Below are 26,997 nucleotides of genomic sequence, written 5' to 3'. Positions count from 1 at the left end.
TAAATCTCTATTCACGGAAAACTTACGCAAACGACGTAAAATTTTCGAATTTCGACGTGGGAACGACAGCTATACTTAACATTACTATTCCAGCTATTTGATGGAATAACTTTACGCATGATAATGCGTTACGTAAACGGCGTATCTGTACTGCGTCGGCCGGGCGTACGTTCGTAAATAGGCGTATCTAGTGATTTACATATTCTACGCCGACCGCAATGGAAGCGCCACCTAGCGGCCAGCCTAAATATTGCACCCTAAGATAGGACGACGCAAGCCGTCGTATCTTAGATAGGTTTAAGTGTATCTCTGTTTGAGAATACACTTAAACTTAGGTCGGCGCAGATTCCGAGTTAGGTCGGCGTATCTACTGATACGCCGGCCTAACTCTTACTGAATCTAGCTGTTTGTAATTAATTGTTATGAAGGTATAAAGATAGCCTATTTGTATATGAGATTCAATATGACCAAAAAATGATGCAGATTAGTTGTAATAAAGAGTAACCATCATATCCCTTGGTTATTAGATGAATGTATACACCCGATGAGTAAATATGGATAATGGTACCTTTGCTTTGCACTGTAGTCTTATTCTCACTTGTTTATAGAGGCAAATGTATTGATTTGTGTTCTTTTATTTGCAGCTTCAAGAAGCTGTGCAGAAGAAATTAGATGGGGCGCGTTCACCGCTTAATGGAGAGCAACAAAATGGCATTTGTGATGGCAGGTATTCTCCTTCTGCTAAGCGGCGAAGAAAGGACATTCAAGGTATAGACACTCTTAATAATATTTCAAACATGCCACTCCCTTCGGTGTCACCCCTTCACCAGCTTGATATAAAGCCACACCTACCCGTTACTAATAGCGTGACTCATTCGGGTGGGGCAGAGGACATAAATAAAAATGGTGGACAGCAAGATGTTAAGGTAGCAGTAAATGGTTCTAGCGATTTGGAGGAGAATTTTAATATCCTCAACAAAGAAATGAAACAAGAACCACTAGATGATGCTTCTGTCATTGACACTTCTGATACTTCCCTTTCCAACCAAAACAAGCTTTTCTCGGACATTAATTTGAATGACCAGGAGTGGCAGGAGTTGATTGATGAACTTGCTAACACAGTCCCTGAAGATGATATTCAGGACTTGTTCAATGAGGACTTTGAGGAGAAAAAGGACCTAGACTTTTCCAGGCCTACAGCTCACACGCCGATTCCTCAAGAAAGTGCCAGTGTAAAGAGTGATCCATCTCACTCGCCTTTCCCACATGTCTCAATGGGCTCTCCACAGGTTAGACCATCTTCATCTGGTCCTTCTTTTTCTAATGTGTCTTCTGTGTCCAGTATTCCCTCGGTATCCAGTGCTCCATCAACATTAATGCTTGCAGGTTCCCCTGCAAGTTGTGTTGTCCAGTCGCCACAAACACCAAATCCACCTCTTACACCAGGTCAGACCTCAACAAGACCTGGCAATGGCTATGTCATGACACCGACTTCTAGTTCAGGAAATGGGTCTGTAAACCTCCCAAGTGCTGACTTATCTCCAGCTGAGCAACTCAAGCAAATGGCAGCACAGCAACAGCAACGAGCAAAACTCATACAACAAAAGCAGCAACATCAGCAGCAACAACAGCAACAACAACAGCAACAACAACAACAACATACAAACCAGCCATCTAACTGGTCGCCTGTAGGGCCTCCAACTAGTCCATATGGAGGAACGTTTGGAAATGAGAAGCCAAATAGCCCAATGATGTATCCTCAACCCTATAACAACCAAAATTCTATTGTACCTCCAATAGGAAATAATCCATCCAAAACCACTATGAACAACTACCTCCCTCAAAGCCACATAAACATGATAAGTCAGCAAACCAGCAATCTAAACTCCAACTCAATCAGCAAAACACAAAGTATGCTCAATTATGGTAATACAAAGCCACTGACACATTTTAATGTGGATATGAGTCAACGAATGACTCCTCCAATTGCCAACCAAAACAAGAATGCCATGTTACCATACATACAACAGCAGCAGCAGCAACAGCCTCCAATGCCACCACAGATGAGCCATTTGAGTGAGGAACAGAAGCGCATACTTATCATGAAGCAGAAGGGACTTTTGAATCAGCAGATGGGTTATGGATCTCTCCCGAATCATGGCCAGGTAGGTGCTAAAGTATTTCTTGGAAGTGCTATGTTCATGCAGAATTATTTCTGTTGGCTTAGGTCACAGATGTTTATTTTAGTCTTCAGACTTTAACTTTAGTCTTAACTTAGCTTTAGTATTTGGATGGAAGATGCACATTTGCTTAGCATGGCCTCTATGGCCCTTTACATAATAGAATAAAGGAAAACTGCAATGACTACATCCTTAATATGCAACAGAAAATATTCCTTAAGTGCTCATTCACACTAGAACTTGGTATGACAAACCCTCAAGTCCTGAACACACGGCCGGGAATCTCGTCAGGAGAAAAACTTCAGTTTTCCTGACGAGATTCCTGGCAAGCTTTCTTGCTCGCCGAGTGTACACACACACCATTCAAAAGAACCGCCGTTCTATTGAATGGCAAGAACGCGGTGACGTCATCGACTATGACGAGCATGCGCTCATCACATTCAATGCCGTCGCCGCCATCTTGCTACACCCTACACTATGCCTTGTAAGCTACCGCGCATGCATCAAAGTCTCCTCGAGCATGCGCGGGCTTACCGGGGCCAGGTAAGCATACACACGCTCGGGTTTCTCGGCACTGCCAAGAATCCCGACGAGAAAAATAGAGAGCAGGTTCTCTATTTTCTTCGTCGAGATTCCCCGCAGTTTTCCATACGAGAAACCATACACACGCACGGTTTTCTCTGCCAAAAAGCTCTCCCAGCAGCTTTCTTGCCGAGAAAACCGTGCGTGTGTACGAGGCCTCATTCTGTGCGTGTTTTCCACATTGTGTTCAAAAAATGCTGGGTGTATAATCTTCTATGGGTGTTAATGTATTCTTAACTACACTCCAAATGCAGATTGCAAACGTAGTGTGTTTGCTTGCACTGGAATACATAGTACCATGTTTTAAAATGTAGTACATGCACTACTTTTGGTGCGATCCAGCGTGATTTGAGCCCATTCCAATGATTGATAAATCACACAGGAACTACAGTAATCTAATAGCAGTTCAAATCTCACTTCTTTTTTAGGTAACTGTGCATCTGTTTATATGTACAGCATGTTTTAGAGATACATTTATATTGTAGTTTTACAGACCAGTGTAAGTAGGAGTTCTGGGCCAGATCCTCAAAAGAGATACGGCGGAGTAACTGCTGTTACTCCGTCGTATCCCTGGTCCTAACTATGGAACTGATCCACAGACTCAGTTTCCCATAGTTAGGACGAAGATCCGACATGTGTAATTGAATTACACTGTCAGATCTTAAGGATGCAATTCTAGGCCGGCCGCTAGGTGGCGAGGCCATTGCGGCCGGCGTAGAATATGCAAATGACCAGTTACGGCGATCCACGAACGCTCCGACGGGCCCGTCGCTCTAAATCTACGTCGTTTACGTCGAGTTCCGCCGCGTAAAACTAGGGCTAAGCCCTAGTTGTCTTAAGCCATGTTAAGTATGGCCGTCGTTCCCGCGTCGAATTTTAAATTCTACGTCGTTTGCGTAAGACGTCCGTGAATGGCGCTGGACGCCATTTACGTTAACGTCTAAGCAAATGACGTCGGAGCGACGTCAGTTAGCGCAATGCACGTCGGGTAATTTACCCGACGGAGCATGCGCAGTACGTCCGGCGCGGGAGCGCGCCTAATTTAAATGGGACTCGCCCATTTGAATAGGAACGCCTTGCGCCGGACGGATTTAAGTTACAGCGCCGCAAAATTCCAGGTAAGTGCTTTGTGGATCGGCACCTAACTTGGGAATTTTGCGGCGGAGTAACTTAAATCCGAAAAGTTACGTTGCGCCGCGGCTTTGTGGATAACCCCCTCTGTTCTTAACTATTCACTATATGGTGCTACATTTTACTTGCTTTTCTTGTTCCTAGAACATCTTGATGTAATATGCTATGTAGGTTGTGCACATATGTGCAGCATCTTTATCAAATGAAAATAAACCTAGGTGTTTTTTGTTCTATTATAATTAGATTTTCTTGCAATAAGCACAATGACCAAAATTTCACATGATGCAACTATTTGCTCACTTAAATATATAATATATATATATATATATATATATATATATATATATTTATTTATTTATAGACCAGTGTGATGGTCAGAGCAAGGTTGTTATGGTGGATGCAGGCACAGTATTGAGAGTGATGGGTGAGAAGAACGGTGCTGTCAGTGGGGAAGTATGCAGATGTGGTCATGGGGGAATCAGCATACAAGAGCAGTAGTGGAGGAATGGGGGGGGGGGGTCAGATGCAATGGCTAGTGGGTGGTGCAAGTGTAGTGGTGAGAATAGATGTTGAAAGGGAACCAGTGACTTGCACACATTTTGTAAAGAGGGCAAGAATGGAGGATGTGGATCAGATGCCATGATGTGGTATTTAAAGCAGGAAGGATGGTGTGTAGGCATGAAGGTGAGTGTAGGATACAGTATAGGTATGATGTTGAAAGCTGGGGAGGAAGAGAGTTGGATTGGAATGAGGGTGTGTGCAAGTGGGTGTGTAAAAAACAGGGGCAGTAGGTAGGCATGGTGGTGCAGGGTTGATGCAGGTGTGGTGGTAAGAACAGGAAGGAGATGATGTGGATTGGGCACTATGAAGGGTAAGTAGGGGTGCAGGAGCTGTGGTGTAAGTGGGAAGGTAGTGTTGTGACAAGCCTGGGGCTAGAGAATGCAGGAGGGTATTGTAGGAGTGTTGGTGGCAGCAAGGGTGTTATATTGGCAGTGGTGAGAGCATTTATCATTTTCCTTCCACTTCAAAATTATGTGCCACTTTGACTTTGTGTTGGTCTATCACATAAAATCCCAATAAAATACATTTACATTTTTGGTTGTAACATGACAAAATGTGGAAAATTTCAAGGGGTATGAATACTTTTTCAAGGCACTATTGGTATTTCACTATCCAGTGTAATTCATTTGTGAGTCCAAAAATTCAAATAATAAATGCATGTCACAATCAACAATATATATATATATATTTTTTAAACTTTGTTTATTAGTTTTCTGCAATTACAGTCATCAAAAAAAAAAAAAGGCACAGTAATTGTTACAACATCGGCATAATATGGCATAGAATTCAACCAGCCCATATCAATCAACAATACTCCCCTCCCTCAGAATAAGTACCCCGGTCCCTCAACGGAGGAACAATAACAACAGTTGCTCCAGGGTATCCCACGTGGACCACACTTGGCCTCCTATCGTAGATACCCAACGAATAGTGGAACTACCCGTTAGATACAGAACAAATCCCTCTACACATTCACACACACCCACGCACACTCATGCATCCATCCAGACCTTCTAGCAGCCTCCCCACCCCCACACCCAGACTGTCCACACCCCAACCACCCAGCGATCACCAGAACCACCCAGAACCCCCCGCCCATAACCCCTTATGGCTGAGAGAGTGGGGTATCCTTCCAGAAAGAGTCCGCAATATCAAGTCAGGGTTGCCAGATCTTGTTAAACTTTTTGGGGCAGGCCCTGCCTTATATATGCACTTAAATATGGGTAAGACCTTATTCACCATACGATACAACATTTGAATGTCCGGGGCAGATGCACTCTTCCAATGTAACAAGATCAGTTTCCTAACAAAGAATCAACAATATATTTAGTGCAGAAAATTATGATGTTGTGTAAATCACTCCTCTCCAACATTGAAAACTGTGATAAAGACAGCCTTCTCCAAACACACCACTTCCATCCGTGTTCTTTTATGTATATTACTCACCAATTTATAGACCTCTAGATTATAGGAGTTCTAGACATGTCTTATGGAGAACTTTAAGGCCGGGTACACACGAACAAACATGTATGGTGAAAGCGGTCCGTCGGACCGTTTTCACCATACATGTCTGCCAGAGGGCTTCTGTACGATGGTTGTACACACCATCGTACAGAAGTCCGCGCGTAAACAATACGCGGGGCGTGTCCGCGGTGTCGCCGCGTCGATGACGCGGTGTCGCCGCGACAATGACGCAGAGACGTGGGCGGCCCGCCTTTAAAATGCTTCCACGCATGCGTCGAAGTCATTCGACGCATGCGAGGGACGGCGGGCGCCTGGACATGTACGGTAGGTCTGTACTGACGACCGTACATGTCCGAGCGGGCAGGATTCCAGCGGACTGTTTTAAAACAAGTCCAGGAATATTTGTCCGCTGGGAAAAGGCCCGGCGGGCAAATGTTTGCTGGAATTCGGCCCGCTCGCGCCCACACACGACCAAACATGTCTGCTGAAACTGGCCCGCGGACCAGTTTCAGCAGACATGTTTGGTCGTGAGTACGGGGCCTTAGATGTACCATACAGACATAATCCTTATTCTCTGCAGGAATCCAGGCTTGATAACTTACTTATGCCCTATACACACAATCGGTTCATCCGATGAAAACGGACCGATGGATTTTTTCATCAGATATCCGATGAAGCTGACTTTCATCAGTCTTGCCTACACACCATCAGTTAAAAATCTGTTTGTGTCCAACACGGTGACGTAAAACACTACGACGTGCTGAGAAAAATTAAGTTCAATGCTTCCGAGCATGCGTTGACTTGATTCTGAGCATGCATGGATTTTTAACCGATGGACTTGCCCACAGACGGTCGTTTTTTTCTATCAGTTTTTTAACCATCAGATAATTTTAAAATAGGTTCTAAGTTTTTTCACCGATGGGAAAAAAAACGATGGGGCCCACACACGATCGGTTCGTCCGATGAAAACGGTCCATCGAACCGTTTTCATCAGACGAACCGATCGCGTGTATGCGGCATTAGGCTTAGGGGGCTGTCACCATAATCCACATAATACCGTGTTTCCCCCGAAAATAAGACACCGTCTTATATTTTTTTTCCCTCAAAAAATCACACTATGGCTTATTTTCGGGGGGTGTCTTATATGTCGAATTGTGGTGCCATTTCACGGGCAAATGTTTGAATATCAGCCCTGCGCACAACCAAAGCCTTTGCTCTCCTGTCAGCAACCCATTCACTAATCATGTCTTCCAGCTCAGAAAATAAAGGTTGCCTACCTGAACCACACTTGCGCTTCTTGGAATTTCCTCTGTCCACCTGTAGACTGAGAGTGGAGCACAGTGGAGCTGGGGTGATCTCTTTGGGCTCAGTAGCAGCTTTTCCCCCTATCCCCTGGTGTTTGTGTGGGGTGAGAGAGGTGGTACAGAGCTTCTCCTCACTTCTTTACAGCTCTGAGCTCCGCACCAGTACAGTACTACCGTATCACGTGTTGTTTACCGCTCCGCGCCGCATACGACACGCCCATTGCTACGTCTTATTTTCGGGGGATTCGACACGCTATCGCTACGTCTTATTATCGGGGATTCGACACGCCATCACTACGTCTTATTTTCGGAGGGGTGTCTTATATTTCGATCTTGCGTCGAAATCCCGCTACGGCCTTTTTTTCGGAGTACGTCTTATTTTCGGGGAAACACGGTAGCTATTTTAATTCCCCTCAGACCCCCAGCTGTTTGGCAAGGACTGGTCCAGTGTATTGTGATGAAGTTACAGGGCAGGCTCCAGCAGGCTCCGGGGCGGAACTTCATCAGAGGTTGCCAAACCTCTATGAGTCTGAGGGAAATTTAAAGAGCTATTCCATGGTTTATGGGAAGAGCGCCCTAAGTATATTTCTGGTCCATTTATTTCCTCATTGTTTAAGGCCATTAACCCTGCTGCAACACTGTTATCTGTCTCCCAGTGCATTTGGTGACCAATTGCTACCATGCATATGTGGCATCTTGGCGCTATATTACAGATTGTCCACTTTTCCTGCACCCAAACACATGCATAATGATTTGTGAAGACATCAGTATGGTGATGATTTCTCAGGCACAGAAATTAAAGGGATTGTAAAAGTTTGTTTTATATTTTCTAAATAGTTTCCTTGAAGCTAGTGCATTGTTGGTTCACTTGCCTTTTCCTTCGATATCTCGTTCTGGCTGGGGGTTAGTCAGTGTGCTTGCCCCCTCCCTTTGGATTGCATCCCTGCGGGGAGAACACAGCGTCTCCCCACAGGGATGTAGTCCCAAGGGAAGGGGTAAGCACACTGACTAACCCCCAGCCAGAACAGCTCGGATAATGGGGGTAAGCTTACTGAGGAGAAACAGGAAGTGAGAAATTCAGACAAAGAAAAAAAAACATTTAGAAGGGAAATCGAAGGAAAAGGTAAGTGAACCAACAATGCACTAGCTTAAAGGAACCTATTTAGAAAATAAAAAAACAAACCTTTACAACCCCTTTAAGTTGGTTATTGCATATTGGTTGCTACCGAGCATGCATAGTAAATCACCTTTGTATTGTTCATGGCATTTTTCTACTGTACATGCATGGGAAATTGCAGATTTTTTTGCATGGTTTTGATGTAGCGACCTCAGAGTTTGTTCACTACCGTGCGTTCCTGGGAAACTGATGCCATATTGCTGGTGGCATCACGGGAGTGCACGTGCCAATTTTTGCCATGTGCTATCTCCAATAAAGTCCACGGGGTGTAATTGTTCTACAAAAATTTGTTTTTCTTACTAACAAAAATGTATTAAATTCTCAAAAAAATATTCCTCTAATTAATTAACCTAACATATATCCTTTTGTTATTATTTTGACCATTAAATCTGTATTTTAACCTGAATCTATAATGGGAACAAAAACAGCATTTTACTATTTGTATTGTCCTTAATAACTATAAGATACAGTATATTTATTTCATGCATAGACACACACATACGTCTTTTGCTCTCCATTACCTCTGCAGCCAGGTTCAGTCATCACAGAACAAAGCTAAGGTATAAAAGAAGATAAATGGCTGGAAAGCACACTTGTGACCCAGGGTTACTTGCAATCTCTGTCCATCTGATAAAGAGCAATATCGTGTTCCCTATCTCTATCCTCTTCCATTATCTTTAGGACTGTCAGGTACACAGCAGGATGGAGAAATCGGATTTCTTCCTGTGCTTACAGGAGGTCTTATGAGCTGTGCAGCCAGTTTACACTGCACAATCTCATTACAAGCTGTTCTATGAATCACTAACATGACTTGCAGGGCTCAAAAAATAAGTAAACAATATTCTGGACATCAGTCCACCAATGTTAGGTTTTCAATATGGGAAAAATCATCTGTCAAAGAGAATTGGTTTAACCAATTGCTATTTTATTATTGTTATTATTATTTTAATTAGTTTGACCTGATGTTTTGTAAAAATAACATCAGTAGCAATATACGGTAATCGACAAATATTTTTTAGGATATATAACATTGAAGTGCATCTTTTATTAAATGTATGTGCGTAGTGTATGAATAAATTGCTGATATGTCACAGTTAAAGCGGGAGTTCACCCATTTATAAAAAAAAAAAAATTCTCCCCTTAGATTCCTGCTCGTTCGGTCTAGGGGAATCGGCTATTTGTATTAAAATATGAGCAGTACTTACCCGTTTTCGAGCTGCATCTTCTTCCGTCGCTTCCGGGTATGGGTCTTCGGGAGCGGGCGTTCCTTCCTGATTGACAGTCTTCCGAGAGGCTTCCGACGGTCGCATCCATCGCGTCACTCGTAGCCGAAAGAAGCCGAACGTCGGTGCGGCTCTATACTGCGCCTGCGCACCGACGTTCGGCTTCTTTCGGAAAATCGTGACGCGATGGATGCGACCGTCGGAAGCCTCTCGGAAGACTGTCAATCAAGAAGGAACGCCCATTCCCGCAGCCCATACCCGGAAGCGACGGAAGAAGATGCATCTCGTAAACGGGTAAGTACAGCACATATTTTAATACAAATAGCCGATTCCCCTAGAGAAAACGAGCAGGAATCTAAGGGGAAAAAGTGCCCTCTGAGGGTGAACCCCCGCTTTAATGGCAACACTATAATAAAAAAAAGATGTGCCTTCAGCTTTAAAAATCAGTGATGTCACTTTGCCCGGGCTGAGATGACATCGTTAGTCCGCTGCTGACAGGAAGAAGCATTTTCTTGGTCTCTCATTTAGTGATCAGACTGGAACATTGTAACTTTATAGTAAGTCACAAGCTTACATACGGCAGCAGGGGTCTGATGTGTCAGACATTTGTAAATTTGACATGATTGTAATTTATGGACTTGGACTTCAGTCTTGGAGGTAGATGCTGGCCGTGGATATTACCTGAACAAAGATAAATGCACTTGAAGTAGGACTAAAAGCTATTTTTTTTCATTTTGAGTAAAATATAGGTATTACCCCTGTTAAAATGTAGAAGCTGAAAGGATGGATAGCCGCACTTCCAAAAAAAACAGCCATGACTAAGCACTGATCGCAGTGCGAAACACGTAGGCTGTATCCCACCCTTTGCTGTTATTTGTAGTGTATTTTCCATCCACGGTTTTTAATAAACACAACCCAAGGTTTTTTTTGGAAGTGCGGCTGTCTGTCCTTTCAGCTTTTACATTTTGCCACGTGCATTGCCGGCACTCCTGGTCTCCCGAGCAGCCATTGATTGTCCAGCAGACCCACCTGGAGCGGTAACCTTTCTTTCCCCTATAACCCTTGTTAGTTTATTTTTGCCAGCTGTGTCCCATTGGAGAGATTTCCCTTCCTTTTCATATGATCTGGTTGTCACCAGGGTCACCAGAACTAGTGTCCCCATTTCTCCTCTATTCTTCTGGTGACAACACAACATTTTAGATTTCCTTTCCTGTGATATTAGTGAACAGGACAAATAAAGAGGATAAATCTCCTTAATGGGGGCACAGACAGGAATAAAATCCTGGCAGGGGTTCTATACCCTCTCCACTCTATCCGAAACACAAAACAAGTTTTGCCTTTAGGTATTCTTTAACATGAAAAATATATCTGATGCTAAGCCCAGAAAAAATATAATCAAGCTAACTTATGAAATACTATTAAATGAAAGCTTAGAGCACATTCCTTTCACTTACCAGTCATAAATTCATCAGGTAACCCAAAGTCATTGTCAGAAAAATCTTGCAGAGTATATACTAATGCTGGACATGCATATTTTTAGTTTTATTGTATATTTTGGCTATACTATTTTGTTCCTTGCACCACTGCGCTACATGTACCTTCACTGGGCCAGATCCACAGCCAGGCGGCGCAACTTAACTTTTCCCATTTAAGTTACACCGCCGCAAATTTCCCAAGTTAGTGCCCGATCCACAAAGCACTTACCTGGAAATTTGCAGCGGTGTAACTTAAATCCGTCCGGCGCAAGGCGTGCCCAATCGAATGGGGCGAGTCCCATTTAAATTAGGCGCGCTCCCGCGCCGGACGTGCATTGCGCTAACTGACTTCGCACCGACGTCATTTGCTTAGACGTTAACGTAAATGGCGTCCAGCGCCATTCACGGACGTCTTACGCAAACGACGTTGAGGTTTAAATTTTGACGCGGGAACGACGGCCATACTTACCATGGCTTAGTCAAATAGGACTCAGCCCTAGTTTTACGCGACGTAACTCGACGGAAACAACGTAGATTTAGATCGACGGGCCGTTCGGGGATCGCCGTAAGTCTTCATTTGCATATTCTACGCCGGCCGCAATGGCCTCGCCACCTAGCGGCCGGCTAGAATTGCATCCTTAAGATCCGACAGTGTAATTCAATTACACCTGTCGGATCTTAGGGCTAGCTATGCGTAACTGATTCTAAGAATCAGTCGCATAGTTAGAAACAGAGATACGACGGCGTATCTCGTTTGAGGATCTGGCCCACTGTTTTTTACCAGTTAAATAAACAGTTGATTATCTCCTCCATACACTACTTATAGCTCCCAGCACATGTACATTTGGGTTACAGATACAAAAATTGACCATACAAGTACACACAATTCAATTCTCAGCCTTCCAGTTGGTTTTTCATTCAGGTCTAACTATCACAATCATTCTTCAAATAAGATTTCCTATTACCGATGTACTTGAGGACTATATTAAAGAGAACTGTCTCCGTAGGCAGTTATCTTCCCATTGTGATAACATGCCCTAATGATGGAAAAAGAACATTTCTAGTAACTGAACAACTTGATGCCCACTACGTTTGTTACAGATTGCACACGTGTTATATAGGAGCTCTGGATTCATTTAATGCACATAACATCTATTATTTGAGACACAACACCACTTTGATGTCAGTTGTCTTACTGTTAAGTATTATATAGGATCTTTTCATGCCTTGTTATAAAGAAATAGACAAAATATGTAGGTTAGGCCTGAGCCATTGCTGATCTAATTTTAGAAAACTAAAAGGCAAAAAGGTCACCTGCTGACTATACACACAACAGTTATCTTCCAATTTGCAACCCCCTTTAACTAGCTTTCAATAGCAAAATGATCAACTTGATCAGCACAACCACACACAACAAAATCCCAATCATGCAGTTATACGTAAACCATTGGTAGTAGGTTATCTTGATGCATTCAATCCTTTTGATGAAAAGCTGGTTGAAATTTCAGCATATACTGTACTACCAACAACACTAGTAATATGAGTATGTATGACGAAATTCCTCAGTATCAGTCACAGAGATTTTTAAGCATGTTCAATAATTTCTGTATGATCTTTTCTTTTTTTATGATCTGTTCACCATAGAGCCAATAAAACCACATCTTGCACTCATGAAGGCTAAGAAGCCTGATGGCTAAAAGGGGAAAAACAATGATTTGCATGACTCTGTCAATTTACCAATAAGCAGAAACAGAGTTCCTGGTTTTTGGGTTTTGTGCTAGAAGTGTGGATGTATAGATGTCTTCTGTTTGTACGAGACCTTCTTGGTTGTATGGTTCCTCTGGACTCACAAGCCCTACATTAAGCGACTTGGTAACCAGTCGCGGGCCACAATGAGCGGAGTAGGCGAATGAGCGGATGACAGGTCCATGTTCACTCTACTCTATGGGCCTTCTGATCCGATCTACCCAGATGGAAGGGGACGAATCCCCCCTTTTGTTTTTGTTACCTTGTAGAGAGGGGTAGAAGATGTTAATACTATATAAATTGTTAATACTAAAATATAAACAGCTCTACTACAGTAGGCAGCCATTGTTAAAATATGACTTCAGTAAGTCCAATATAGCATGGTCACATACAGAAGTTAAAAGATAACTCTGCCCTTCTGACCATGGTTCATATTACACCCATATCTGCGGTGTAACATGAACCATGGTCAACATACTCAAATTCCCACCCCCAAACTGCCTGACCCCCTACCTTTACAAGATTGCTGGGTTCTTCTCTCTTCAGTATCCTGAAAAAATTGAAATGTTATCGGCTGTGTGTGTCTCTGTCTGCACAGCTGCATCGTCATTCACAGAAAGTTGTGAACGAATATGTTACCGGTCCCATCTGCCACTGCAGCAGAGGAACTGTAGTTCTATACGGAGCACAACTGCAATGACATCACCATACTTGGAGTCTATTGATGTTACATCCAGCTCCATAGCCCAGGGGTTGGAGGAAGAGTCTGCAGGGCCAGATCATTACACCCACGATCCACTTGATTGTGGGTGCAAAGCTTTGCTGGCTCAAATGCAAAATAAATAATAAATGCACATTTTTCCATTTTTGCAAAATGGGTGAATTTATGATTGTTATATTTTTGCAAAAAGTAGAATTCTCTTTTAAGGATAACAAAATGTGAATTTCAGATCTGACATGTCATCTTCTGCAGAATATGTGATATTAGAGAAAATTAAACAATTGTTATTCTTGTTTCTGAAAAAAATAGGGTTGCTGTTGGAAAACGGGGTAGATGGATACTCTGTTACTACACTATGGAAAGCTTTTAAACAAAAAACAAGGTGATCCCCTTATTTCACACAATATTTGTATTTAATTTTCGGAAGACAATAAGCAGTAGATTTATATTTTATAATCTGTACATGGAGATATCTCAGATCACAATAAATAACAGCTTTATGTAAAATATCTTTATCACTCTTTTCTGTACAGAGTTGGGTGATGTTCTTTTGCCGTATGTTCTACCTAATTACATACACCTACACCTTGAACAGAGGAAACATGAGTCTTTGCACATGGACTGCAGTGGAGCCTTGAGATGTTCCTGTAATGTACATGACAATAGAAAGGTATACACCTGCTGGCACAGCTGTGCTCTGAATATTGATCAGCCTGTACCTGCTGCTGTCATGTTGCTGATATGTGTCTGTCACAACAAGGCAGAGTGCTGCCTGCGTGTTTAATTACCATTCAAACCCCCCGATCTGCTGATGGACAGTATAGAAGAGGATGTGTACTCTTTTCCTAATCGTTATACACAAGCATGTCACTGCTCACAAAATGTTTTTTGCTTCTACTGCCTTTTTATAAACAATTATTTGTCTATGGGTTATGGTTGTGCTTTTTTATGAGACGAGAAAGTGCTTTAACGAAAAAAAATACGTGCCTCAGAATTTTTTTTAGATTACATTTCTAGCCGGGGGGTTCACACTTGTGCCTGTGCGCTTTAAAGCGGAGGTTCACCCATACATAACTATTTTTCCCCTTAGATGGATGCTCGTTTTGTCTAGGGGAATCGGCTAGTTGTTTTAAAATATGAGCCGTACTTACCGTTTACGAGATGCATCTTCTCCGCCGCTTCCGGGTATGGGCTGCGGGACTGGGCGTTCCTATTTTGATTGACAGTCTTCCGAGAGGCTTCCGACGGTCGCATTCATCGCGTCACGATTTTCCGAAAGAAGCCGAACGTCGGTGCGCAGGCGCAGTATAGAGCCGCACCGACGTTCGGCTTCTTTCGGCTACTAGTGACGCGATGGATGCGACCGTCGGAAGTCTCTCGGAAGACTGTCAATCAAGAAGGAACGCCCGCTCCCGAAGACCCATACCCGGAAGCGACGGAAGAAGATGCATCTCGAAAACGGTAAGTACGGCTCATATTTTAAAACAACTAGCCGATTCCCCTAGACAAAACGAGCAGGAATCTAAGGGGAAAAGAGAAAAAAAAAACGTAATTGGGTGAACTCCCGCTTTAAGGTGTGACACATTTGAGCAGTAAATTCATTTTAACGGTCTTCCCAATATGCGGTGATCACACCAATGAACCTTTTTTTAAAAACACGCTCCACCAAAATGCACAATACTTTTTTCCCATGCACTGTAGCAGACTACAACACACATGCGTTAGTAGGGAGCATTGAGGTGCCATTAATAATGAATGGCGACACTGCCGCGTACCTGCAAGAAGGGCATGGGGTTCTGTGCACTGTCGGAATGTGTGTAATTTTGTAAGCGTTGCCAAGGTGCACAAATGTGAACAGAGGCTTTATTTTGGGGCCATAGACAAAAATGTTCAAGGGCTAGAATTTAGTTGATTGTACATAATGTGATTCCCTCATTGAAACAATAAACTAATCTCATATTTACTCAATGGCCATGCATCCAGTAATAAGTAGGATTTGGTCCTTCTTCTTATTTTTTTTTTTTATCAATCTTGAAAAGAAAATAGTTATTTAAATTTAGTGTGTTCTTTTATTTTTTTTATTTTCCTTTGTTCTTATTAGTAAAATGCATAATACTAATTTATACAGTGGAATACTTCACTCACAAAGCACATTACATACAATAATATGACATATCCCCTGGGTAAAAGGGTAAGTTCATATTTTCATTAAAAATACAAAGATGAACTTGCTTCAAATACCCTGAACTTCAGACCCTGCTGCACATAGTAGCTGTGATGCCTTTTGCTGCCAGGGTAATGATCCATACACCACAATACTCAACACCGGAGTGAGTATCCATCATAATGATCTCAATGGCAAGCACTCATTGGTCAGTGCAGCCATGTGACCTAGCTGACCAATGAGAAGCATATCTGTGGCTTTTCTTCAGGTAAGACGTTCCAGAAGAAAGAAGTGCTTTTCTCATTACTCATTGTGGTCATGTGGTTTTGCTGACCAATGAGCTCTTGCCACTGGGGGCATTATGATGGATACTCACTGCATGTCCATGTATTGTGATGTACAATGTACAGTCTTTGAAACAAAGATCAACAGGAGATTTCCTGATATTCATGCAATATGTGGAAAAATGATTCCTGATCCTTAGCTGTCTGGCCTCTTTGAATTGTCTCTAGTTAAAGAAAATCTGTTGCACTAGTCACAATAATCAATCATTTAAACACTTATATAGTGCCATATAACACCATATAGTATAGTGCTTAAAGTGATGGTAAAGGTACTTTTTAATTTTTTTAAATAAACATGTCTATAGTTACCTGCTCTGTGCAATGGAATTGCACAGAGCGGCTGCAAACCTCCTCTATTCGGGTCCCTTGCCTTGGCTCCTGGCCCCTTCCGCCCCGCTTTCTGTGTCAATGGTTGGCCCCACCCCCGTTCCCTCATCACTGGCTTTGATTGACAGCACAGGAGAATCTCCTGTTTACTCGGCGGCCTCTTTAATACAAAGTCCCGCCTCCTATGATAAACAGTAAAGTCCTCCAATGGCAGCCCCAAAGACGGGACTTCCTTTTACAGAGGCCGCCGAGTAAACAGGAGATTCTCCTGTATGTAATCTGACAGCACTCGTCCCGCCCCATCCCTGTTCCCACCGAGGCAGCGCTGATAAATACTGAGGGCCACAAAAGATATGTATCCAAATTACCATTAAATTGGAATGCGGGCCACAACTGGCCCGCGGGCCGGACTTTGGACATGCCTGCATTACAGTATAACTAAAACAAATGTTTTTCTTTCGTTTTGGATTGAATGGAGAGGGATTAGAACACTTGTCAGTTATTATTGCTGTCTGTACCCCCATTAGGAAGAGTCACCCTCTTTATATGTCCTGTTTACTGTTATCCTTGAAATTGAGAATGAAGAAAATCCCCCATTTTGGGTTGTCAGCAAAACAGGAATAGAGGGGAAATCTCCAAATGGAGACACAAGTTCTGGCGTCTCCTGTGACAACAAGGGCTACCCTCATTTGGAGGGGTTTCCTGAACCTTTCTGTTTTTGCTATGGGACAGGGACAGTGAAGGGAAATCTCCACAATGGAATACATGCAAAAAACATTGACGGGAGTCATAACCCCCCCCCCCCCCTTATTCTACCCAGTTTTGCTTTTGGTTGTACTTTAACCGCTTAAGCCTGGACCATTATGCAGGTAAAGGACCAGGCCCCTTTTTGCAATTCGGCACTGCGTCGTTTTAACTGACAATTGCGCGGTCGTACGCTGTGGCTCCCAAACAAAATTGGCGTCCTTTTTTCCCCACAAATAGAGCTTTCTTTTGTTGGTATTTGACCACCTCTGCGGTTTTTATTTCTGCGCTATAAACAAAAATAGAGCAACAATTAAAAAAAAAAGCAATATTTTTAACTTTTTGCTATAATAAATATCTCCAAAAAATATATAATTGTTTTTTTCCCTCAGTTTAGGCCGATACGTATTCTTCTACATATTTTTGGTAAAAAATCGCAATAAGTAAAACTTTATGAAACAAAACTTTATGAAACAAAAAAAAAATCGCAATAAGCGTTTAATGATTGATTTGCGCAAAAGTTTACAAAATAGGGGCTGGATGTGTGACGTCACTGATCGTCGTTCCCTATGTCAAGGAACAGGCAATCAGTGACAAGCCACAAAGAAGAACGGGGAAGGTTTGTTTACACTCACCTCTCCCCATTCTTTAGCTCCTGTGACCCGATTGAGGGACACCGGCGGCGATCGGGTCCACGGGTCTCTAAAATCCAGCTCCCCTATGTACCGATATAGCATTCATGTTTTTCTTTTACAAAAATAAACAGCAGTCATTTATTCTATACACGCTTACCTCACTGTCTTCATAGCTGTTTAAACACACTGCTCGATTACTTCTGCTTTACTTCCTGACTTTAGGTCATGACACAGGAAGGAGTTGACCAGCTGATCTCATTAGCACACACCCTGCATCATCTACTCTCAGCTGGTCAAGTCCTTCCTGTGTCATGACCTAAAGTCAGGAAGTAAGGCAGAAGTAATCAAGCAGTGTTTTTAAACAGCAAAGAAGCCAGTGAGGTAAGCGTGTGTAGAATAAATGGAAAGTTGTTTTATTTTTGCAAACTAAGTATATTAATGCTATAATGGTACATAGGGAAGCTGGAATTTAGACAAAAACATGCATTTAACATGCTGCTTCTGGCCCCTTCTCCAGCTTCCGGTCTTGTTATTACTTTGAAATTAGCCACCGCAGTAGAAGTCTATGGGGCTGAGTTTACTGTGACTATTTCCATTGAAATAATAACAGCTATCACAAGCAGAATGTTTTTGGGAAGCTGTATCTAAGAAAAGACAGAAGGAGGTAAGGGTAATTGACACACTCTATTCTAAAGTTAATTTCATTTTTTTTAAATTTTATTTAATACCTTCTATTTACTTCCACCCTCGTCCACTGCTGCAGCCCTGAAAATGTCTGTGAAAATGTTGACTTCACAAAGTCGAAGCTTGTTCAAGGCTATTTAAGTACCCCACCTCTATTCCCTTATCCCTTACATAACAATGCTAAGGACTGGCATATGCCCCCTCAGGTGCTGGTGACTTATTTTTGAAAAGGGGAAGAGGTAAATGTCATGTGTTACCCAATACCTGGAAGTAGATGTTTGATGAGCCCCAACAGTGGAGGTTTAAGGCTGGGTTCACTCTACTACACTACTTTCATCCTACTTTGCTCTGTGTTCAATGTTTCCCTATGAGAGCGTCTTGTAGCGTCCTACACAAGTCGGTCCGACTTTGAAAATGCTCCCTGTACTACTTTTGGTCCTACATTGATCCTACATCAGCCCATTGAATATCATTGAAGTCGGACCAAAGTAGTATCCTGTTCATGAAAGTAGGATGGATGTAGGACCAATGTAGGATAAATGTAGGACCGATGTAGCAGAGCAAAGTAGGATGAAAGTAGTGTAGTAGTGTGAACCCAGCCTCAGGCAAGGTAAGTATTCACTCACTTCATGTGTCTGCAATCAAGGAAAACAGTTTGCAAAGTACAGGTTTGTTTAAAAGAAGGGAGTTCATTGCTTCCTTCCATAAATGATAGCTTGAAAAATAGCTAAGTAAAATATTGTTAATTTTTGTATTCTTTTACCAGCATGTATGACCCATTATTATTTACATGACATAACTGTCACGTTACGGTTTTAACCACTAAAAAAAAATACTAGGCACTTTTACCCCCCCTTCCTGCGCAGGCCAGATGCTAATCACAAAAGGTAAAGGCTGCCGTGATAACCCCTTTACCCCAATCTATGATCCACTTTAGCCAAGGCACACAACATTAACCACTTAAGCCCCGGACCAATATGCTGCCTAAAGACCCAAGGGGTTTTTACAGTTCGGGACTGCGTCGCTTTAACAGACAATTGCGCGGTCGTGCGACGTGGCTCCCAAACAAAATTGGCGTCCTTTTTTCGCCAGAAATAGAGCTTTCTTTTGGTGGTATTTGATCACCTCTGCGGTTTTTATTTTTTGCACTATAAACAAAAATAGAGCGTCAATTTTGAAAAAAATGCAATATTTTTTACTTTTTGCTATAATAAATATCCCCCAAAAACATATATAAAACATTTTTTTTTCCTCAGTTTAGGCCGATACGTATTCTTCTACCTATTTTTGGTAAAAAAAAATCGCAATAATCGTTTATCGGTTGGTTTGCGCAAAATTTATAGCGTTTACAAAATAGGGGATAGTTTTATTGCATTTTTATTTTTTTTATTTTTTTTACTACTAATGGCGGCGATCAGCGATTTTTTTCGTGACTGCGACATTATGGCGGACACTTCGGACAATTTTGACACATTTTTGGGACAATTGTCATTTTCACAGCAAAAAATGCATTTAAATTGCATTCTTTATTGTGAAAATGACAGTTGCAGTTTGGGAGTTAAACACAGGGGGCGCTGTAACATTTAGGGTTCAGTGTGTGTGTGTTTACAACAGTAGGGGGGTGTGGCTGTAGGATTGACATCATCGATCGAGTCTCCCTAATAAAAGGGATCACTCGATCGATGCGCCGCCATAGTGAAGCACGGGGAAGCCGTGTTTACATACGAACGCGACGGAGCGGCTATAAACGAATAGCCGCGCCATCATCCCGGATCGCTCCCCGATGCTTGCCGACCACCACATATACCGGGGGGGTCCCGATCGGACCCCCCACCCGCGTCAAGCAGAGGACGTATAGGTACGTTGATGTGCCTGTCCGTGCCATTCTGCTGACGTATATTTACATGAGGAGGTCGGCAAGTGGTTAACAGAGCTTACCCGATGCATGCGGCGGGGATGTCCTCCTAGAACTGGAGAGCCAAGCTACATATAGGCTATGAATATAAACAAAAAAGTCAGTGCTACTACCCATACATCACATGAAAAGCAGAGCTCCCGGGTGCTCGATCCACAGTCGCTAGCTGCGTAGAATAATGAGGAAAAAGATGATGCGCACTCCGGTCGTTGCTCTTAAATAATAGATGTATTTATTGACAAGCCACAGTTGACAAACGCAATAGGAAAGGTTGATGCGTTTCAGCCTATAAGGCCTTAGTCATTATGACTAAGGCCTTATAGGCTGAAACGCGTCAACCTTTCCTATTGCATTTGTCAACTGTGGCTTGTCAATAAATACGTCTATTATTTAAGAGCAACAACCGGAGTGCGGATCATCTTTTTCCTCTATATATAGGCTATAGCCCAGGCGGCAAGTGGTTAAAGAGAGAAGATGTCTGATCCTCTTACAGCTACAGGGTGCCAGCACAGGGCAAGCAATCTAGTTGCCAGCTTGGAAATTCGTGACACAATGTTTATTATTCTGTGTTGTCAGCACAACCGTATTTTAGATTCTGTAGTCCACAGACTATGCTACATCTGTAAGATATACTGGAAGACAAGGACATCTATGAGCAATCAGCTCTTTGCCTTATAATTGGTATCAGATGTCTATGGTTACTAATATTTAAATCTAAATCTAAACTCAATATGCTGTTGCCTCAAGCTTAATGATTCGTTGTCGTTATGTTAAAGGCTTGCTTCACTTACAGCGCTGATAAAAAATTGACAGTTCACAATTCAACCTCTTAAGGTCGTTACTATTAAAAGCTATTTTATACACAATGTAATGCGTTATAATCCCACTTAAACAGGACATCACAGGTTCAAGTCAAAAAAGGGGTTAATCCAGCTTGAAGAGGCCAACACCTCCTAAAAAAAAAAAAAACATTGTATTCATTGCAAATGGCTGCACGCGGCCTGTATAACTCAGATGCATAGCATGTTATTGGCTGATTTGGATGTATATAAACATCCCGGGGAGAAGGTCAGGTGCAGCTGACCCTCCCATTAACATGTCAATGAGAGAGCTGGTGCTTTCAGCTTACTTCTCCTAGATGTGCGATGAGTCTCATTAATTACATTTAGGAAGAAAGGCGCACGGCTCCCAAAGAAAAGTGGGGGGGGAGCAGGCTTGGCTTCACGTGAATATGAATAATTGGATGGTTGGCAGCATGTATAAATTGGTGGCCTGTCTGAACGAAGCAGGGAAAAAAAGCCTTTTTCTGTAAACATGAAACCCGGAGATAACAAAGGCAGAGTGTCTCTCTCTTTCAAGAAGTCTAAATAGATCCTGACCATTGCCAGGCTTTAACAGATCTGCTACTTGCTCTCTCCATCGTTTTAAAAGCTTGGGTGCCTTTTATTTTTTTGCAAACAAAGGCAAGCACAATTGGTACAAGGGAAAGTGTTTGAACAGTGCAGTGTTATTTGCCATTATGCCTCCATTAGCATGTTCCAGAAACATTAGACATTATTTTCTTCTGCTCTAGTGATATCAGTAAAATGTAAACTCTCATATCATCAAGGAAAAAAAATGGCTTTATGCATGACCCAAAATCATACCTGTGTGACGATAAATAAAGGAGCCATAAGACTAACCTAATGGAAATGAGGAGAGCCCTCAATTGACACAGTGATGCTCCACTATTAAGGTTACATACATACCGGTAATCAGGTTGAAAAAAGACACAAGACCATCTAGTTCAACCAAAAAATGATGTCATCACATACAGGAACAACAGCATCTGAATGGAATTACGAAACCTGTGGCTATTATAGTATTTTTTTTCCCAATCTCCCTTTCGCAGTATGGATTTGTTTTACAGATTATAAGGTCCCAAAGGAGATCACGTATGGTCCCGCTGACCAATGGGATTTGAGGGAAGATTAATGTTGTCTTGGCTGTACAGAGCTGTTGGCTAACATCCAATCCAATCTTCCTAATTTAAATATGTAATTCATTGCTTTTAATTGGATTGTTACTGTACTTTACTGTCGCGGCCCTGTAAAAAATAGGGGAGAGGTGGCGTTTCTTTCCCGTGTTCTTAATTGGTGCAATGTGCATAGTTAGGGTTAAAAAAAGTGATTTTTTAATCTCTTCTTCTGAGAAATGTAACCACTTGCTACTTCAGTTACTTCATTAGGCTACAGGTGAACGGGAGATTTTTTTTTTAGTAGCTCAATCGCGCTGTTGAAATCTCTAGTGACTATCTCTAGGAATAGGCGTTGAGTGGAACGAATGGCTCCCTATGGAATAAGCTACACAAAAAGCATGTACTGTAGTAGCCTCTTGTAGCGATCAATTGCACATGATTATGGCATTGTGCAGGAACGTGAGATGGATTTCTACTACATTCTGCTTGCGTAGCTTATTTTTTTAAATTCCTTTGTTTCACCAGTTTAGTAATCAATTACTACGCCTAGAGGTAATCACTAGTCATTTTAGTATCACAACTGAGCTACTAAAAATCTCATTGTTAGTGCTATCCTAATGAGGTGATTGGAAGCAAATGGTTATATCTCTTAGCAAGAGAGCCAGAAATTAGAAACTGCCCATTTGGCTATGCCCTTATGGAAAGGCAGTCTTGATCTGGCCTGGGCCTAAATTATAGCAGAAGTATAGGCAGATATAAAATACCTCCAATTTCAGCCAGTTATGTATTCATTTAAAATATAATTTTAATAGTAATGCAGCCCTGTACAGCAGGATTCAAATTGGAAAGGGCAGCACTATAGGTTAATCAGCCTTTAATATACTTCACATAATATACAGTACTTCACATAACGATAGAAGGGAAGAGCACAGGGCTTATGCTGGCTATACACTCTAAGTCCCCTTTCAGACTGGGGCGGGAGCCACGGTGGCGGTATAACGCCGCTAACAATAGCGGCGCTATACCGCCGGGATTGCCTAAGTCCCCTTTCGCACAAGGATTCTGATCAGGTCCACCTGTCATTTTTTCAAGCGGACCTGACCAGATAGTCCATTCACCCCTACGGACTGGCAGTTGTAAACAGACCTTTGTCTGTTTACATCTGCCTTCCTGCGACCCCATCCATTTGACAAAAAAATAAAATGGACGAGGATCTGTCCTCCTTCATGTAGGCAGATCAGATCGGAGGGTAGTCATGTGTAATTAGACAACGAGATCCATTTACTCTCCCATAGAGCAGAGCAGTATCAGTCCGTGTCCGTTCTGAAGAAACTGAGCGGATAAGGATGGCTCATCGGCCTGCCCTGCTCTGATCAGCAGGGGATCAGCGGACAGATCCTCTGCTGATCTCAACGGAGTCTCCCCCTTGTAAAAGGGGCCTTTTTCCGCGTACACACCATCGGTTAAACCGATAAGAATGGTCTGATGGACCGTTTTCATCGGTCAAAACTGATCGTGTGTGGGTGCCATCGGTTATTTAACCATCGGTTTAAAAAAAGCCAACTTTTAAATTTAACCGATGGATTCCTAACCGATAGAACAAAACCGATCGTTAGTAGGCACGAACATCGGTTAAAAATCCACCCATGCTCAGAATCAAGTCAACGCATGCTTGGAAGCATTGAACTTCATTTTTCTCAGCACGTCGTTGTGTTTTAAGTCACCGCGTTCTGACACGATCATTTTTTTAACCGATGGTGTGTAGGCGCGATGGACTATCAGTCAGTTTCATCGGTTAACCGATGAAAACGGTCCATCGGTCCGTTCTCATCGGATGGACCGATCGTGTTTACGCGGCATTAGATTTTTTGGCTGAATAAAAAAATTCTAGCTTCACGAATGGACAAATCTCCCACTGCGTCTATTGTATTTTTGACAGTCAATGGCCTGAACAGTAGTTGCATCTGATTGCTGTCCAGCTGACAATTTTCCCTCTGCCTCCTTATAATTTTCAGTCAAAAAATATTGGGCATGAGGGTCACAACAAGACCACCCATGGAGTAAATTTTGATCACAAAGACCAAGCCGAAATTTACATGGCTAACTTTACTTCATCAATAAGATGCCCTAAAGCCGGCCATGCGCTGTGCACATTTTGGGTGGTTCCTGAGGAACCGGCTGAAACAAGGATGGCCCTGCCTGCCCCTCTCGCTTCAACAAAAGATCTGTTGATCCCCCTGCTGCTCAGCCCCGATGTCTCTTCAACGGGGTCTTTACACCAGGGGAGGGAAGGATTGGCTTTGCCTATCACCTGACCACTGGTGACCAGTGCTCCAAGCATGAGCAGAGACCGGGAACTGTCTTTTGGAGTCTGCAGTGAGTGTTATGTTGGCACAGAAAGCTCAGCCGCCCATGGACACATATGTGCATTGTACTGACATTAAAGCAGACCCTCTTGTACAGCGCCACATTACATGGGCGGCAAGAGGTTAACATCCTCAGATTTCTACAATGAAAAAGAGAGACATGCTTTAGCACAAAGTGTGTAGGATAAGCCCCTACCATGCCCCCAGTTTTGTGACCCATAAAGAATTTAAGCAAACAATTATTGGCTAAACCCACAAGTGCTTTTCTAATCGAACAATTTTCTTTATACTCACTTTCTAAAAAATGATGTGATAATAAAAAGGTTTATGTGAAAGATTTAGTGTAGTGTGTAGCACTTTTCGGTAGTCAAAGTGGTTGTAAACCCCTGAAAAGAAAAATTAACAAAACATATTCTTCTATACTGTGTACTTGTCTCAATCCAAAGCACCTAATGCAATTTCTGTCTCTCCTCTCCTACCTCTGCAATCTGCATGAGTCACCTCTTGTAATCTATGCATACGCCCCCCAGCACACAGCAGGTAATTACTCGTTTCCCTATAAGACTCTGTAGAGGGGGGATGTCTCCTTCCTCCACTCAGGTCTCAGATTACACTCAGCTGTGTTTGTTGTGCAGTGTGTGACATTGGATCCACGTCCCGTCCCTCCTGGAGCTGAGAAATAGTCTTTGATCTGTTTTCTTTGTATGGCTGTGGAGGAGAACCATGAGTTATATATGTGAGGGTTTACAACCACCTAAAGTATTGTATTCATTTGCAGAGATGTGCACGTGTGTCCAAAATGAGGGACTACTGAGAAGAAAACAGGGACAGGGGATTTTGTTCCAAAAGAGGAACAGTCCCTCCAAATGAGGGACATTTGGGAGGTATGGTTGTAAACAATAATATAAACAATACTATCATTGTGTGTTAATATATTAAAAACCATGGCCCGGATTCCTGTAGCACTTACGCCGACGTATCTGGAGATAAGCCGCGTAAGTGCACATATGCGCCGTCGTATCTGACTCTGAAAGCAAGATACCCCTGAAAATAGACTTTATCCGACCGACGTAAGTTTCCTACGCCGTCGTATCGTGGGCGCATATTTACACTGGCCGCAAGGGGCGCTCCCATTGATTTACGATTCGAATATGCAAATGAGTGAGATACGCCGATTCACGAATGTACTTGCGCCCGGCGCATTAATATACGCGGTTTACGTAAGTCGTACGTCCGGCGTAAAGTTATTCCCCATCTATGAGGCACAACTCATGCAAAGGTATGGACCAGGGAACAGCCGTCGTATTTTACGTTGTTTACGTAGTAGTACGTGGATAGGGCTGGGTGTAGGTTACGTTCAAGTCGTAGGCAGTGATTCGACGTAACTTAGGCAGTTGTTTCGACGTGATTCTGAGCATGCGCACTGGGATGCGTCCACGGGACGGCGCATGCGCCGTACGTTAATCGTATCTTTATGACGCTCAGTCCATCATTTACATGGGGTCATGCCTCATTAGCATGGCTCACGCCCACTGCCACTTACGACGAGTTACGCCGAGGGAACCCAGCGTAGATTTGGGAGCAAGTGCTTTGTGAATACTGTGCTCGCCGCTCTGCGCTACGTCGGCGTAGCGTATATTCGATACGCTACGCCGGCATAACTATGCGCCGCTGTATGTGAATCCGGGCCCTTGTTTCTTTGTATATTTTGTAATTATCTATGTATGTGGGGAGAGCAGGGGCAGACTTTTTTTTATCTTCTTATCTCTGCTGATTGAAGTCATAGACTCACTGTAATCATTGGTAGCCCGAGATCACATGATCTAGGCTGCCTGGGTTGGAAGTTGTTTTTTGATCTTTAATAAAGCTTTCTACACATAGCCGTTTTAAATGTGTTTAGTACAGTCTTTAAAATGATGTAAATTGGTTGTAGAATAATGTCAGTCATTATATATGCTGCTGTATTCACTGCTGTTTACAAAGCATTTAAAGCAGGGCTTCAGTAATTTTTTCAACGTTCTATCTATTAAATCTTCTGCCCTTGTTGTTTTAACTTTGGATAGTAAAACATTTTTTTTTTTCTGACAGTAAATACCTTATATAGCCCACTTCTTATTTCTTATCTGGTCATTAGCCTAGGCTTATGACAACATGCACAGCTCTCTCTCTCACTCTCCTGAGAGTTTGCCAGGAAGGGAGGGGGTGAGTCAAAAGATGGCCAATGAGAGCTGCAGAGCTGGACGTGTGCCTCTGTGTGTCTGTGTAAATCCAAGAAGTGAACAGGCCGCAGCTTCAGC

The 26,997-nt window shown here is 42.6% G+C and overlaps 1 protein-coding gene across 1 annotated transcript in view; it reads left to right on the top strand.

Moving 5' to 3' along the window:
• MAML3 (mastermind like transcriptional coactivator 3) overlaps nt 1-26,997 on the top strand; it is a 483,799-nt gene that overhangs the window by 288,913 nt on the left and 167,889 nt on the right. The window contains exon 2 of the mRNA XM_040331239.1: nt 645-2,165. Coding sequence (XP_040187173.1) covers nt 645-2,165 — 1,521 coding nt within the window. The remainder of the gene's footprint in view (nt 1-644; nt 2,166-26,997) is intronic.

Source organism: Rana temporaria, chromosome 1 (assembly GCF_905171775.1).
Source record: "Rana temporaria chromosome 1, aRanTem1.1, whole genome shotgun sequence".
NCBI classification, from domain to species: Eukaryota; Metazoa; Chordata; class Amphibia; order Anura; family Ranidae; genus Rana; species Rana temporaria.
The sequence above is the reverse complement of the archived record's forward strand: the minus strand, read 5'-3'. Positions and strand labels throughout refer to the sequence as shown.